This window comes from Rhipicephalus microplus, chromosome 3 (assembly GCF_043290135.1).
Source record: "Rhipicephalus microplus isolate Deutch F79 chromosome 3, USDA_Rmic, whole genome shotgun sequence".
Lineage (NCBI taxonomy): Eukaryota > Metazoa > Arthropoda > Arachnida > Ixodida > Ixodidae > Rhipicephalus > Rhipicephalus microplus.
The window spans coordinates 271898042-271915990 of NC_134702.1; the positions used below are offsets into that span (position 1 = coordinate 271898042).

The 17949-nt window shown below is 46.8% G+C and overlaps 1 protein-coding gene across 1 annotated transcript in view; it reads left to right on the forward strand.

Annotated features, from left to right (window-relative positions):
• Window positions 1-17949, forward strand: part of LOC119167945 (small G protein signaling modulator 1) — a 301398-nt gene that overhangs the window by 262651 nt on the left and 20798 nt on the right. The window contains exon 21 of the mRNA XM_037419412.2: window positions 15629-15796. Within this exon, the coding sequence (XP_037275309.2) occupies window positions 15629-15796 (168 nt within the window). The remainder of the gene's footprint in view (window positions 1-15628; window positions 15797-17949) is intronic.

Here is a 17949-nt window from a genome sequence, read left to right on the forward strand (position 1 = left end):
GTAATAATACAAATGTAAGAGGTGACAACTTGTTTCAGAATTCTAATGTGTGAAGTGTGCACAATCTCGTTGCTTAAAATATTGCATCTTTAACATACAGAATACTTCACGGTAGTCTCAACTTACTGTCAGTGTCCCTTCGTACGTCATCTCGAGCTGCTGAGTGTTTTTCATGATGCAACTTTTACTACTATAATATAGAACGGAGACAGTCAAAACTGTTATCCGAGACCAGGTAGGAGCGTAGGCCTAGCTAGCAAAATCAGCGACAGTCCGGGCCGAGCATCTCGTGCTTAGCACTGACAATGTGTGTGCCGAGATTTGCATGACCCACTACAATCATCATTACATATTCCCCCTCGCTGAAGATGGTGCCAAGTAAGTGTTTTAAGGTGTCGTGAGGACAAGTGGTTCGCGATATGGTTTGAGGCGATTCACATGTACGATTTCGCGGCCTCGGCGACGCAGGTCCACAGTGGCCGTGAGGGGTTCGATGAGGTAGTTAACAGCGGAAGTTTGTTCTATGACGCGATAAGGTCCATGGTACCTGCTGACAAACTTTGTAGAGGTACCAGGAGCAGCACTGGGGGGCACCCACAGCCAAACAAGAGAGTTGGGCGAAAATTGGTAGTTGGACCGTCCATTGTCGTGACGAAATTTCTGTAGCCCTTGTTCTTGTGTTGTAAGGGTGCGAGCTAATTGCCGACATTCTTCCGCATACCGCGCGGCTGAAAGTGGTGTGCCTTCGGATGAGTCGGGTCGGTAGGGGAGAATGGTGTCAATTGGAGATGATGGTTCTCGACCATAAAGTAAAAAGAATGGAGAAAAGCCTGTCGTCGCTTGAGGTGCCGTGTTGTAAGCGTACGTTACGTAAGGAAGGATAAGATCCCAGTTGGTGTGGTCGGAGGCGATATACATAGAAAGCATGTCGCCAAGAGTACGGTTGAAACGCTCGGTCAAGCCATTTGTTTGTGGGCGATATGCGGTAGTACAGCGGTGAATTACGTGGCATTCTGCAAAAAAGTTCTCGAATAACATCCGCGAGAAAGACGCGGCCTCGGGCGCTCAAAAGTTCACGTGGAGCGCCATGACGCAGAACAAAACGTTGCAGCAGGAAAGACGCAACGTCACATGTCGTCACGGCTGGTAGAGCGGCCGTTTCTGCATATTTCGTGAGATGGTCGATCGCTACAATAATCCAGCGATTCCCAGCTGATGTATATGGTAGACGACCATAAAGGTCTATTGCAACCCGGTTGAATGGTCGCACTGGGCACGGTAACGGCTGCATTTGTGCAGTAGGACGGCTAGGATCGTGCTTGCGGCGTTGGCACTCTGTGCAAGATCGAATGTACTTTTGAACGAATGTGTACATGCCGCGCCAATATAACCGAAAACGTAGCCTGGCGTAGGTTTTAAACAAACCGGCGTGCGCACACTGCGGATCGGCATGGAAAGCAGCACATATGCTGGCGCGGAGATGCCTGGGTATGACGAGTAGCCATTTGCGACCGTCAGGGTGGTAGTTGCGGCGATAAAGTATTCCATCACGGATGGCGAAGTGAGAGGCTTGTCGGTGTAGCGCTCGAGATGGCGGGTGGGCGAGTGTTTCAGATAGGTAATCCATCAGAGACGCAATCCACGAATCTTTGCGCTGCTCCGCAGCCATGTTGATGGGTCCTGATAGTGGAAGGAAGTTGTCTTGGATGGAGACACTCGCAATATCAGTAGAAACAGGCGAACGCGAAAGAGCGTCGGCATCGGCGTGCTTCTGGCCTGAGCGATAAATGACGCGGATGTCGTACTCCTGGAGCCGTAAAGCCCATCGTGCCAAGCGTCCTGAGGGATCTTTGAGGGAGGATAACCAGCAGAGCGCGTGGTGGTCGGTAACAACATCGAAAGGGCGGCCGTACAGATAAGGTCGAAGTTTTGTAATGGCCCAGATAATCGCTAGGCATTCTTTCTCAGTTACCGAATAATTTGCTTCTGTTCTTGTAAGAGTGCGGCTCGCGTACGCAACAACATATTCTTGGTAACCAGGCTTTCGTTGGGCGAGTACAGCGCCAAGACCGACACCGCTAGCATCTGTGTGGATTTCTGTGGGAGCGCTTGAATCGAAATGACGCAGTATGGGTGGTGTTGTAAGCAGTTCAGGGAGCTTCGCAAAGGCACTGTCGCAAGCTGGAGACCACGCAGATAGATTGCGGTCTCCCTGAAGCAGGTCTGTCAGAGGCGCCATGATCGAGGCAAAATCTCGGACGAAGCGGCGGAAGTATGAGCAAAGCCCAATGAAACTACGCAGCTGCTTGAGAGACGCGGGCCTCGGGAACTCGCAAACAGCACGTAGCTTAGCGGGGTCAGGAAGAACGCCATTTTTCGACACGACGTGTCCGAGAATGGTCAGCTTTCGCGCTCCAAAGTGACACTTCTTCAAGTTGAGTTGGAGGCCTGCTGCAGAGAGGCAGTGTAGAACCTGTTCCAAGCGACGAAGGTGCGTGGGAAAATCGGGCGAGAATACCACTACATCGTCTAAGTAGCACAAACACGTGTTCCATTTGAGGCCTCGTAGGATAGTGTCCATCATGCGCTCAAATGTTGCCGGCGCATTGCATTGCCCGAATGGCATCACGTTAAATTCGTATAAGCCGTCTGGTGTAACAAATGCAGTTTTTGGCCTATCATCCGGATTCATGGGCACTTGCCAGTACCCAGAGCGTAGATCAAGGGAGGAAAAGAACTCTGCGCCTTGTAAAGAGTCGAGGGCGTCATCAATTCGAGGCAAAGGATAAACATCCTTTCGTGTTATTTTGTTTAGGCGATGATAATCTACGCAAAAGCGTATCGTGCCATCCTTCTTTTTAACTAAAACAACCGGCGACGCCCAAGGACTGTTTGACAGTTGAACGACGCCTCGCTTTAGCATGTCACCTACTTGTTCATCGATGATACGGCGTTCAGTTGGCGAAACACGGTATGGTCGCTGCCGTAGTGGTGGGTGATTACCTGTGTCGATCTGGTGGCATACGGTAGATGTGCGACATAAAGTAGCGCTGTGACTGTCAAAAGATGGTCGAAACTTGTCAAGGAGGCTCAAAAGCTCGCACCTCTGTTGTGGGTTTAGGCCTTCGTCGATGACACGGTTGAAAATGTCGGTAGTGGAAGGGTCATTCACGGAACTACAGGAGAGGGCGCTGACATCCGATGATTCATCAGGAACGTCAAGTGTAGCGATGGTTTCGAATGATTCTATCGAACCAATACACTCGCCTCGAAGTAGCGTAATCGTGAATGGGAACGGATTCTCCACAGGCACATTGGTCGCACCACCTTGAAGAGTAACGAGAGCGGTTGGGAGCGGTGATAGGTGGCGATGAACGAAAGCAGCGGAAGGCGTGAAGAATGCGGTAGCGTCGACGACGGTGGAACACGACACGAGTGCGAAGACAGTAGCGCGTGGAGGGATTTGGGTGTTGTCACTAATGACCAACTTCGCGTCGGAAGGGCGATCGTGCACTGGTAGCGCATCACCAAGGGGACAAAAGGCGACTTCGGCACCGGCGCAATCAATGACGGCTTGGTGATGGGAAAGAAAATCCCAACCTAAAATGATGTCATGAGAACAGTGCGGGAGTACTACGAACTGGACTGTGTAGGGCACTCCTTGAATTACAAGTCTGGCAGTACACGCGGCCACAGACTGCACAGGCTGTGCAGTGGCAGTATGAAGACATGGACCCAAGTAAGGCGTTGTCACTTTTCGAATTGAACGGCAAACTTTTTCGGCGATGACAGAAATTGCGGCACCAGTATCAATAAAGGCAAGTACGGGTAGACCTTCAAGAACGGCATTAATTACATTCGGCGGCGAACGAAGAGGGCTTGTGCTTTGCGACGAGGACGCAGTTCTTGCCTCAGGAACTGCGTCATTTAGTTTTCCGCGTCGATTGTAGGGGGGTGTCGGCGCATCGGGGAGGGCGAGCGTCGACGTGGAGAAGGAGATCGGCGATTAGGAGCTGGTCGGTGGCTTGGACGAGGAGCGTACAATTCGGGGTCTGGGGTGTATTGAGTGTACATGTATTCGTTCTCGTATGGACGTAGGTTTTCACGTGAGTGGAGTGGGCGGCGGCGGCACAGACGTGCGACGTGCCCAGGTAGACCACACGAAAAGCAGATCGGTCGGTTGTCGGCAGTGCGCCATGGATTAGGGACTCGGCGAACGGGAGGTCGTGGCGGCTGGGCGGCATAAACAGGAGCAGGCTGTGGAGGCGGCGCTTGGAACGTCTGTGGTCGTGGTCGTGCTGCTGCTTCGGCGTACGTCAATGGTGCATTGACTGGTGGCACCAGCTGCGGAGGAAGGAACTCAGACACTTGATCTTGTATAATAGTCCGTAGAGTAGGGCTAAGCGGTGCACTGCGCTCTGGTAGGCCAGAGATGAGCGAGAGTTGGCGGGCAACTTCTTCGCGCACGAAATTTTTGATCTGCGAGAGGAGGACGGGGTCTTGCGAGGGAGTTAAGCAGGACATCGATTCCTGATGTGGGACAGCACGGCGGGTGACGAGACGTTGCCGGCGGAGCTCATCATAGCTTTGGCAGAGCTCGGTAACTTGGACGACAGTAGCAGGGCTTTTTGAAATGAGCATTTGGAAAGCGTCCTCGTCAATACCCTTAAAAATATGCTTGATGCGGTCCACCTCTGTCATGTTCACATCGACGCGCTTGCACAAGTCAATGACGTCTTCTATGTAACTTGTAAAGTTCTCACCAGGCAGTTGAGATCTTGACTGAAGGCGCTGCTCCGCACGAAGTTTGCGGACAGAAGGACGACCAAAGACTTCGCTGAAGTTTGCTTCGAATGCTGTCCAGGTGGGAACGTCGATCTCATGGTTCCGAAGCCATAAGTGGGCAATGCCACTGAGGTAAATACCGACAGTGGCCAGTCTCGTGGCTTCGTCCCATTTGTTCAAGACACTCACGAGTTCGTAAGTAGCCAGCCAGTCGTCGACGTCGTGGTCGTCAGTGCCGCTGAATATGGGAGGATCCCGCTGACGGACCGCGCCGGAGCACACAATGGGCTGGGAAGCCATAGGAGGAGGGCTTGTGGCAGATGCAGTGGTCATGACAGCAGGTACAGTCCGGCTTCGCAACTCCAGGATTGCAAGGAGACCCCGCACCTCCACCAATTATAATATAGAACGGAGACAGTCAAAACTGTTATCCGAGACCAGGTAGGAGCGTAGGCCTAGCTAGCAAAATCAGCGACAGTCCGGGCCGAGCGTCTCGTGCTTAGCACTGGCAATGTGTGTGCCGAGATTTGCATGACCCACTACAATCATCATTACCAATAATAAACACTAATTATGGTCATCAATCTTTGGAATTTAGAGGAACTACTATTCGGAATAGCCTGACTGCTATTTTAAAAACAGTCCTGTCACTCACCTCGTTCCTAGCACAATTGAAAAATTCTATCCATAGTAATTTGTCCTTCTTTAGAGATTTGTAGTATGGACTTTAAGACATATTTAAATTCACACTATACATATCACATATTTGCACCTTTTTGTACTCATTACATTAAATTATTGCATCATTTATGACTTTGATGGTTTAGCAGGGATTACCATTTTCTATAGAACTATTATGTGTTACGTTATTTCTTGTGCTTTTGATAATAATTACTACTTAGTTCCTTGCCTATGACTATTGCCATTTAGTGTTTTGTTCTTTTGTTATAATGCCATTAGGGATTATTTAACAAATTTGCTAAGTTTATAAAACTGTAAATACATGTACAAAAAAAAAACAAAATAACCTTCATACTTTAATTTCTACTTCAACTGTGGGGGATTATGTGGATTACAAAAGCTTCTGGCATAATTATTTGTCGTTGTGAGCGGCAGCATAAAAAAATTGCACAAACTTTCTTGCAAGTGTGCAGCGGGTACTGCACTTCTTCGTGGGATTATGAAGGATGGCATAGTGAATGCCTTCCTACTACCAAAAGAAATAAATAAATAAACAGAATTCATGGATAACACCTGAAATCATACATTTAATACGAAAAATTAGCCGTGAATAAAAAAAGTTAAGAAACAATCACAATAAATTTTCGGCACTAAGCACTGCATTGCACACAAAGCTGACGGCTGCTAAAAACACCTTCTATGATGTGACATTGGCTGGTTTTATGAAGGACGATCCACACCGTTTTTGGTGCCATTTGTTACTGGATAACGAGGTTCCTAGGAACATTGTCGTTAATTATGAACTTGTGATTGAATGCTCTCATATTGCAACTTCTTTTAATGTTTTTCCAATCTGTATTTACTGATAGTTGTACAAATGGTTTTTCATCCTTTGTGCTACAATCTCCACACATTTCATCAATGCCTTATATAGAGTTGTCTTATGAAGGTATTGTAGCACTTTTGCTTAATATTGATGATTAGAAAATCCATAGGTTCTGACGGCATACCAAATGCGTATTCACGCAGGTATTCAAAATGGGTAGGCCGCTATCTTGAGATTATATTTAAGGCACCGTAAGCACAGAAACAAATCACAGATGATCGGCTAGTTGCAAAAGCTGTTCTGGTACACAAATCAGGTGGAAAGCAAGACATGGGAAACTACCGGTTCATTTCATTGACGTGTGTGTGCTGCAAGTTTCTTGAGCACGTAATATCAAAATCAATATAAGGTTACCTTGAAAAGAAGAAGGCTTTTTTTCTTCTAATCAGCATAGCTTTCAAGGCAACCTATCCACTGTTACACAATTGGCAGAAACAATTAATGACTTTTGAACTTCACTAGATAACAGTAAACAGATCGACGCTATATGTTTAGATTTATCGAAGGCTTTTGGTTGGGTTGCTCACACAAAGTTAAACAGATAAGCTAATAAAGCTTAATGTAAATTAAGAAGTTGTAGCGTGGATCCGGTCATACCTCAAGGTCGAACACAATATGTCGAAATAAATGATAGGAAATCGAATCTTCTAAACATAATTGTTCAGCCTGTGAGCCAAGAAACGAGGCGGACTGCTGGCATGCGGAAACCAAAAGAACTTTATTCCCTCTCCCCAAATCCCATATATACACTCGGTGGACAGCAGTGCCTCCTTGTGGCCATATGCTGCAAGGAACACTGGCAGTGCCCTCTACATCCCCCCTTTTCACATTTTATGGGGCAGGTCCTTATAAGTTCAAACGTCGGCGCGGCCTCGCTATATGACCACTGCGAGTCTGCGTCACAGTTTCCCGTGGCGTTACTTCTGGTTGCACGGGTTCTTGTGGAGCTTCAGGTTGCAAGTTCTCGGGAAGGGCTGGCGGAGAAGCTGCTAGTTGTGCTGAACTCATTTCTGTTGAATGAGGCACCAGGTGTCGACGATTACGCTGCAGAACGCCTCTAGGGGTTTCAACCAGGTATGACCGTGGACTCTGGGCCTGTGAAAGCACTTCCCCACTGCAGCACGTGACCCACACACAGTCGCCAGGACTTGGAGGGGTCAGCTCGCTTGAAGTCTGACAGCGATTGTAGTTCTTTGCTTGCTGCGCCTTGTAACTCGTATCCTTTTCCCTGAAACTCTTATGACACGGTAATGACAGCACTAGTTGTTCCGGTAGCCGTGAGAGATGTGTTTGCAATTTTCTTCCCATCAAGGCTTAAGCTGGAGAAATGCCATTTTGACGGAGTGTGTCACGGTATGACAGCAAAGCCAGGTAAGGGTCAGGACTTTGGAGACCAAGTCTTTTACCATGTGCACCATGCGCTCCACCTCTCCGTTGTTCTGGGGATACCTTGGACTGCTGGTCTCATGATGAAAGCCATATGACTGTGGAAACTCTGCAAACTCGGGTGACAAAAACTGCGGTTCGTCGTTGGTCCAGACCACGTCTGGTACGCCAAAACAGGCGTGTCACAGACGGCCATTTTTGGCGGCCCTGCGTCTCGGCAATTAACAGGCTCCGTACTTCTCCACTGACCGTGGGAACGGCGGGCCCATGAAAGGGAGCCGAGAAGTGCAGAATGGGGTGCTCTTCTTGGAACGTCGCCGTCGACGCTTAATCCTTTTGTAACTGCGGCGGCGTCTGCAAGGTCGTGGAAGGCCGCGATGTACCTCGAACAAGGATTAGGCTACGGGACGCACTGGCTGAGAGCCAAACATTCTGACCGTTTCCCACGGGGAAAAGCGTGGGAAAACCTCTGATGGCCAAGCCGTATGACAACAACCCCACAGGTTGTCACTCTCGCTAGTTGAGGGCCCTTTCCCAATTAAAAAGGGGTGGGGTCGATATATTTTTGGGGCAGAGTTTCCATCAATTAAACGCGCATGATTAGACCCATGTAGAGCTGTCTTGTCCCCAATGCAGAGAGCGAGGAGACACGAGGGGGATTTAAGCGCAGGATTTTGCCCTGCTAGGCAGACTAGTCGCTGACCAACATGGTGTAGAAACAGATCAACAAGCATCTCTTCTAGAAGTTTTTAGTGTGGCTTTGTATCAGCTGGCCACCTAAACTTAGCCGTTCGTATAGTTGTGATGCGATATTAACGTCTGCAACGTAGACATCGAGACTTCACCTCGAGTTAGCTCAACCTGCTCGAAGTCACCTGCAAGCACTAGCCTCCCGGAGCCACCAACCTTGCAACACCGCCGGCATCGCAGTCGTGCCAGAACTGTCTTCGACTTCTCGCATCCGATCGTCGGGGATGCAACGCTGCCGGTCATCACACGTATGCCTTCACCTGTTTATATCTTCGAACTTTCTCCTCCGTAGTTCTATTGTTGTTAGTTTGTGTAGTTTGTAATAGTTCTCTCGTGTAAGCTGATTTATTGTTTATTTATATGTATTTTTTTAGTTGTATCAAGTGTTGATGTATTTTGTTAGTTGTATTGAAGTGTTGTACTAGATCCCGTGTGCTGCAATATCACTAGAGTAAAGTTTGTTTTGTTTTCTCACGTCTCTGATCTCTTCACTGTCTCTGCTTGCGTACGGAACGAACCAACCTGCTGTCATTCCCGTCGCCGACTTTGCGCTGGCGACGCTAGAGTGGCAGCTTGTAACAGTGAGATAGAGTTCTTGATTGCCGAAATGACGGCTGGTGCCATGGTGGACCCAACGGAGACTACTTTGGGAAACCTGGAATAATAATCAACAATCAGGACATAATCGCGCCCTTTCAATTAAAACAGATCGATGCCCAAGTGCGGCCATGGCCTGTCAAGTATAACCGTTGGCAACGTAGGCTCGTATCGCTGAACTCTAGTCTCGGCGCATTCAGTACACTGCGACACCATGTGATCCACATGCACATTACAGTTAGGCCACCAAACAGTCTCCCTGGCCCGTGCTTGGCAACGGCGCACTCCCTGATGCCCTTTGTTTAATAAAGCGAGAATATCCTGGCACAAGGCTGATGGAATCACAAGTCGTCGGTCCAGCAGAAGGATGCCATCGTACACGCTCAGTCTGTCCCTCTCCTTCCAAAATAGAGTGACTTGCAGAGGCACCTTTGTTTTGTCGGGCCATCCTTTTATGCAGTAGGTCATACCCGCTGAGCAAACACCATCTTGAGCTTGATGCTTGCACACATCATCCAGGCATCTTGTTACCAGAGGCGGCAATTGCTTAAACACTTCGCTGATGAACAGCTCCAACGTCTCTACTAAGGGGGCGTTCAGAGGGCGCTCGTGACAAAGTGTCTGCCGTAGCTAAGTACTTCCCAGGCACATATTTCATCACATACTGATAGCGCATCAGTTTTATCTGCATTCGTTGTATGCAAGATGGCAGGAGCTCTAGGTCCTTGTTACCCAGAAGTGTAACTAAACAAAAAGATGGTTTGTCTCTATTTCGAAGGTGACGCCACAAAGAAACTGATCGTTTTGTGAAACAGCCCTAAGTAACGGCGAGATGCTTCTTCTCTGTCTGACTATAGCGCGTTTTTGTGGAAGTTAGCGCTCTTGAAGTGTACGCAACGTCCCATCGAGTACGTTCAGGCTGGTCCTGTAGGAATACCGCTCCCAGGCCATAGGAACTGGCATCCGTGGATACTACTGTGTGGTACCAGGAATCGTATTTTGCCATGCACGTATCGGAGCTCAGCAACAACTTCAGTCGTGAGAAGGCAGCTTCTTGACTGGGACCCCAAGTGCAGGTGCTGTTCTTGTTCAAAAGAGAATGAATGGGCTCCCTGACATCGGATAAATGAGGTATGAAGCGTACCACATGGTTGGCCATTTCAAGTAACCGTCGTACTCCACCGATGTCAGTCGGCGGCGGCAGGTCCTTGAACTGCAGCCTTAACCTTGTCTGGGTCTGGTGAAATCCCATCTGCTCCAACCACTACACCCATGAACTTCACTGAGTTGACCCGAAACGCTCACTTCTTTTCGTTTAGGGTGACACCTTCTTCTTCCAAGCGGGCCAGGATGGCATTCAAGTGCTCATCGTGCTTCTGCCGAAGATTAGAATGTCGTCAATCATGTTCACGACTCCGGGCAAGCGCTCAAGGATTCTTGATATTAACTATTGGAAGGACTGGGGTGCCCTGGCAATATCAAAAGGGAGTCTCTTGTAAAAATACCGACCGAACGGCGTGATAAAAGTCGTCAGTTCTTGGCTTTCTGCACTCAGCTTCACCTGATGAAAGCTAGACCGCGCATCTAACTTGGAGAACACCTGTGCTCCACCCAACTGGCCTAGAATCTGCTCCACCATTGGCAATACGAAGCTCTTCCTTTCAATTACTGCATTAAGCTTCGTCAGGTCAATACAAATCCTGTAGTCACCAGATGACTTGGGCACGACCTCGAGTCGGCAGCACCACTCCGTTGGCGTCTCTACCTTCCGTATGACATCCTGCAACTCCAATTAATACAACTCTGTCTTGACAACGTCGTTTAAAAGAATTGGAATCCGCCGTGAGGCACTCAAGGAAAATGGACGAGCACCGGGTTTGAGGGGTATGCAATATTCAGCTTGCCGAAATTTCCCCAGTCCCTGGAAAATTTTTGCTTTAGGAGAATGAACACCCTTGGCAGAATCCACAAACTGAACGACCCCAAGGGCTTCAATTGCAGGTAGCCCAAGTAGGTGTGTAAGCTGACGGTCAACCACATACTATGTCTGCACTTTGGCTCTGTCGTGCCACTGTGAAGTTGCCTTGAAAGTACCGATAAGGTGAAGAGTCTGTTCACCAAGGCCTAAGCCTTCCCCTTCAACGGAATCTAGCACCCGCGGTCGTCCTGGAAAAGACAGCGAGACCACAGACACTTCTGCGCCAGAGTCTATCTTAAACTCGGCCGGGTGCTTGTTAACAAGTATTTCCGTGTACCTTGCTCGGCGTGAATTCACGTCGTGAAGTTCAACAGATTCGAGCAGGTCGTTTCTGTTCTTAATACAAACTCTTGCAAAATGCCCTACCTTTCTTCAATAGTGGCACACCGATTTTTAGGCCGGGCAGTTCTTGCGAAAGTGTCGCTGATGCCCACAAAAGCGACATGATAGCACAGCCGAGAGTTCAGACTGATAGCGAGAACGGGACGAAGGGGTGTGCGTATCATTTCGACAAGCCGAATCGATGTTCAGCGTTTCAGCAAGGGCGTTATTCACAGTCAATCTTCGGCGGGATAACCGCTCTTTCTTTGCGTCCTCATGAATGCAGGCTTGGCACAGGGCTTTTTCAGCGGTAAGTTTTGTGCAGCGGCATAATTGATCAGACTGCCTCTCATCACTTATGCTCACGAAAAATCTGTCATGAACAAGGCGGTCCTCGACAAGCGGGCTGTTGTAGCTGCAGCACTTTACCAGGTTACGTAACGCTGTGAAAAAGTCATCCACAGACTCGCCTGGCTGCTGTATGCGGCGGTGAAAACGACGACTTTAGTATATCTCATTCACAGGGTACACGAAGTGCGAATCCAATTTTTGATTGATTGATTGATATGTGGGGTTTAACGTCCCAAAACCACCATATGATTATGAGAGACGCCGTAGTGGAGGGCTTCGGAAATTTTGACCACCTGGGGTTCTTTAACGTGCACCCAAATCTGAGTACACGGGCCTACACCATTTCCGCCTCCATCGGAAATGCAGCCGCCGCAGCCGGGATTCGAACTCGCGACCTGCGGGTCAGCAGCTGAGTACCTTAGCCACTAGACCACCGCGGCGGGGCGCGAATCCAATTTTTCTTTGACAGATGTGAAAGGAAGAGTCTCCGGTGCCGATACACCAAAGGACAAAAGAATGGATCTGGCTTGTGGTCCCATACAGCAAAGAAGTGTCCGTACCTGGGCCTCGTCGCTGGCATTCTGCGCGCCGGCCACGAAGACGTAGTCTTGGAACGTTACAATCCACGTGGGCCATTTTCCAAGCTTATAAAACATGTAGTTTGCTGGAGGATGCAGGCCAGATATGCCCCCCTGAACGTTGTTCACATTGGCTTTAATGGGGGTCGATACCGCATCATTGGGCATGTCGGATTAACGGCATGACCCCACTTCTGACACCATGTTCAGCTTGGGAGCCAAGAAATGGGGCAGACTGCTGGCAAGTGGAAACCAAAAAAAAAAAAAAAAAAACAAAAAAAAAACTTTATTTCCTCTCCAGAAATCCTATATATACCCTCGGTAGATTATAGTGCTTCCTTGTGGCCACATGCTACAAGGAACATTGGCAGTGCCCTCTACAATCATGTTTCCTGGTGCCTGATGGCAACGTAAGTTTGTTCTGGCCACGCAATGTTACTGCGGTATTACATGTTGTAGTGTGATGCCTGTATACAGGACGCGTGTATTTGTAAAACATGAAAATTATGGTCACTGAATTTCCAAGCAGAGGAAGTTATTTCCGTCGTTGTTCCAAGAACATGCATGGCTGTGTGTTAGAACACCTGTTTGCCATGCAAATGGCCTCGGTTCGATCCTCACTCAGACCCGGAAATTTGCATGGTTTACTTTATTTGAATACTTCTTGATTTTTGTCACGGACAAGATGATGATTTTTCACTCTCTACCAACGATGCCGACACTGGAATTTCTGAAAAATGAGCTCATTAATGCTATCTCGTTAAAACACACCAAGCGTTGTCAGGGCTAGTGCCGGCACGATGTGAGAACGGCGAGAACATGAACGCAAATAAAACGGAGGCTGCTTAGAGTTGCATATCGCTAGACTCGTCATTAAAAAAAATGTGCACACGCTCTATTTGTGCGTTTTGAATATTACTGTCAACATACATTTTTCTATTTAAGCAATCAAATACACATGTCACCTCGAATAATGCTAATACATGTCACCTCCTTCATATTGGTGGGCGCTCATTAGATGAAGGGCGAGTGGTGTTAAGTCTTACGTTTCACCTCTTTTTGGTGCTTGTGGCATTGCAAATATTGGCACGCGTGGTCTTGAGTGCCCAGTTCATGCAGTACACATGGCAGCTTCAAATTCTCATACTTAGCTAGTTGCCCTTAGGGCATTCACAGAGGAGAAATTTACCTGGTGTAATTAGACCTTGCAAATACATGGTTAAAAGACCTTTGGTTAAAGACCGTTATATAAACTTTTAGCGGGCTGGCAATTTGCTCCTGTGCTTCTCTTCTCAGCCATGGCAAAAATAAAAAGACTATGGAGCGTGTTTACTCGATGGTGGCCACATTATCCCACCATGTAGGACAATAAAAGGAGAGACCGTGTTCTGTAAACCATGTGGGAAAAAGGGCAAATGCATGGCAATGTTAGACCGCTGGTGCTTTTGCACAATCACAGACTATACACTTTTCTTGCTTTCCTGTCTTAGACACAGGTCACGCACATCTTTCTTCAAAAATATGAATTTATGTAAAAAATTCATTGTACCTATCTTTATTATTTTTGGGGCCTAAAACGGTATTTCTTCTGCCTGTTTTTGGTGCCTAAAATGTGATTTTTAGTGCCTAAATATCTGGCCTCTCATATTGCATTTAATCGCATCTTGAATTCTAAGGCATGGTTCATTGTAGCTGATCGTAGCTGCAGAAAATGTTGCCATGAGAAAGCTGACCGCAAGTCTTCATGATGCCTCGTATTTTCTTAATTTTTTTTGGTAATCCTCGCTGCCATTCTGCTGCCGAAGAAACAGATGGACAGTGAGCAACCTCGCTCACAGCATACAAAGTCAGCTAATGTCGCTTGTCGATCTAGGGTGTTTTCGCAGCGAGTAAACTATCGGAGCATGCGAGACCACTTTTCTCATGGTTTAGAAGGCCTGTTAACTTTATTTTAGCTTCGTATGCGGCATATTTTTTACCACCACAGTGTCTGAAGTGTATGTTGTAAAAGTATGTGGTCTCGAAAAATGTTCGCTCTATGTGGATGCAGTCTCAATGGGTAGCATAAGAAAACTGTAAGTGGACTGAAATAAGGTTGTTTTAACCAAGAAATGTTGTAAGTGGGCTTGACTGTATGTGATAAAGCAAAGTATTACTGGTGAAAAAATCGCATCTCTTGACTATTCTATATTCGGTTCGTATATGAAGCTGTGTATCCATATTCCATTCATATTTGAAAAATTCGATATTTGCACACCCGTATTGTTCACTGATTTCCGTGTTTACATGTAAGTTATCTGGAGTAGAATTTCTCAGTGCAGTGCAGCTTAAAACAAGCGACACAGACAGAATTGTCATTGTGTCTGTCTTCTTTATTATGCCCCGTTTTGAGTTATGCCACTCAAACTAGTGTCAGCTATGAACCAACTTGCTCCGCTTAAGGAATTTCTGATCTGTAGTCCCAGTGTCAAAGCGGATTTTTAACCTGTCAGCTCCTGAATTCAACCTGGAGGATAAATTACTGTCTTCATCCACAACAAACAGGAATGTTCGTTATTTTATTTAATGGTATTTTCAAACAAAATGCTTTATGGGCACATAAATATACACCAGTGCTTCGTACTGAGATAAACATTACTGTCATCAATGAGTCACTCGGAACTGTACGGTAAAGTAAGTGTCACTCCCAAAGGTATTGATACAGATAGCAATGTACGAGACACATAGACAAAGAGGGCTTACCTTTTTATTTGCTTACTAATAGACAAGTGTGGTGTCACAGGCCAACAAGAAGGTTGATGTGCATAATTGCCCCACCTGTTGGTGCTGCATGTTTCTCTTAGTCGGATAAGAATTAAGAACTCGGAAGAGGCCTCTCCCAGATGCCAGACGCGTTGCAGATTAAAAAAGTGCTCCCGCTGTTCTTGTCAGGTATGTTTTCCCCTGGCAGAGTCAACAGCTCATGTCGTCAGTTTTAGAGCCAAACGATGTCCTGCTATGTTTGGAATGGTACAGAATGTCGAATCGGACATATCCTTGTTCAGTGTATTGGAGAACGAGTGAATATTGTGGAATTTGCTGTGACACATGTCCTTTTGTGCGATGCTGCACTTTCCCATATTCTTGTGCTTTGAATGTAACTTGTTTTTGCTCACAGCTTTGACACTTCACAGTTAACACCTAACTTGACCCTACCTTTTGACTTCTATAGTGCATTCCAAATGTGCAGTAAATCAGTACTGTCAAGAATTTTGATTTTTTTCTTTTCTTAACCTTGGCATTCCTAACATTTCATGTTTGCTATCCATGCAATAGAGCTTGTCTACCAGGATGTGTTCAGTGTCTGGGAGACCATCTGGGCGGCCCAGCATGTTGCTTCCAGCAACTTTGTGCTCTTCATAGCTCTGGCCATGGTGGAATACTACCGCGACATCATCCTAGAAAACAACATGGACTTTACTGACATTATCAAATTTTTCAACGGTATGTGTGCTGCATTCACTTGTATCACTCAGAGCTTGACTGTCTGCATGTGGCTTTACTGGTGTAAGATATGTGGAACACTATCAATACATTGTCTTTTTTGCGTGTAAGGTGGAAATTTTGTCCATTTCACTCCGAGCAAGTCAAAACAGTGTACAGAAAGATTTCTGAGAAATAATTGCAAATCACGACAACACAAACAGGAACTGACATGTTTTCACTGAACCACAGTCTTCAGTATATGGCGCTGCTGTTAAACAGGTGTGTGCACGCATCCATGCAAAAAAAATAAAAAATAAGGGGAAAAGAATCAAGGTATGTGAAAAGCAAAAGTATGGGTGTGAAGCAAGTTTAAATGTTGAAATGTGAGTGCAAATCAAATAGAATATTTCTCGAATATTTCTAGAATATTTTTTGAATACTTCTAAGTGAAATTGCAGAAAAAAGGTTGCAATATTCCTATGCATATTTGTATCAGATAGCACCATGAAAGGTTTTCTTTTGGCTGCGTGGATGAAGTACTGGCAAGGTGGTGTTTCATGGTTGTAATATCAAGAATTAGGCGATGCAGAGGCCAGAGTACATATTTGGTGCAGCCAAATTGTTGCTGACAGCCCTTTACATCTAAAAGGCAAAGTTGCTATTTCCTCAGCCTCTCTTCCTCTTGCAACTTCTATGGAAGCCCAGCTGTTGTGGCAGACAAGGGTGTGCTCCTTTTGTGTTTGGGTTTCCAAATCTCCCTCATAGACGTCAGTATATAAGAAAATCTGAAATTTTAAAGACTGAAAATCTTCAGCATCGCATTTTTCAGACTTCCTGCCCAAATTTCAGGTCCAAAACAGTATTAATTTAATCCCCACCTCTGCCACAGCTATTATCTTCATGTTGGAGCCATAGTCGAGAGTGCGATGGAATACCACCTGGTCAGGTTGAAAAAAGGCGTCAGTTACCTATGTCAGGACAAATAAAGAATGACATTTCGGGATTCGAACGGATCCGTTGTTCTTAATGAAATGATGGTTGAGCAACAGGCTCCTTTGCAGTGTTGAGTGCATCACACAAAGTGCAATAGCACACGTGGTTCAGTGTGTCAGATGATCTATTGATTGTGTTGCTCCTTGCCTGAAAGATTAGTGATTCGGGGTTGGGAGTCTCGTCAAATTCTTCTTCATAGCCATGATGCATGTGTTGTCCCAGTTTATTTCATTGCCCGTATTCTCGGCATGTTCTCTGCGAGTGTATTTGTCACTGCATGGCCCTTGGTGACATCATTTTTATGCTGCTTTAGCCTCCTGCAGAAATTGCCACTTTTGCCAATGTACACCGATTTGTAATCGGCGCGTGGGATCTTCTAAATCACACTAAGAAAGTGTTGCCAAGGGAGAGGATCCTTCACATTCAGCAAGTCAGCTTTAAGCTTGCTTGCTGGCACATGCGCGATCATCACTACAGGTTTTTCTAACACGCGGGCTAGGGCTTTGCTTACATCTGAAACGTATGAAATCGCTGCGAGCTCACGTGTAGACGTTATGTTACGCAGAGCTTGACTGTTTGGCTGCTGGTTATGCATGACGAATTTAGTTGTGTTCTTAATGAAATTCTCGGGGTATCCATTCCGGATCAGGTCACTTTCAATAGTACGAAGCTCCTCCTGCTGGCTGTTTGCATTGGAACACCTGCAAATGGCTCGTTGAACTAAGGAGTGAATCACTGAGTGTTTGTGGGCTACCTGATGTACTGACTCATAGTTGAGGTATCTACCAGAGTGTGAGTTGGCTTTTGGTATACAGCAAAGGCGAGGCCTGCAGGAGCGCAATTTACAACTGTAACACATGCTCTTTGACATTAATGCCTCTTTGGTGGTTCCAAGACATTACCTGACAGGCACGATGCTACGGCTTCTCTCAGAGGAAGCACGCGGGCTCCTGCTGCCCTGGATAACCGTTCACACTTCTTGTTGCAATACCTTCTCACCCTGGACTCTAACAGTTAATGTCTGAGCATTCAAGAGATGCAATCCAGGCTTCTTTGACCGTGGATGTCACCACCGTGACTACCGCTACCACCACATGCTCCGCAGACTTGAACCTGACTGCTCGAGCACTTCACCCAACAGCATTAGAAAGGTCATGTGTGCCATGATGAATGTGACA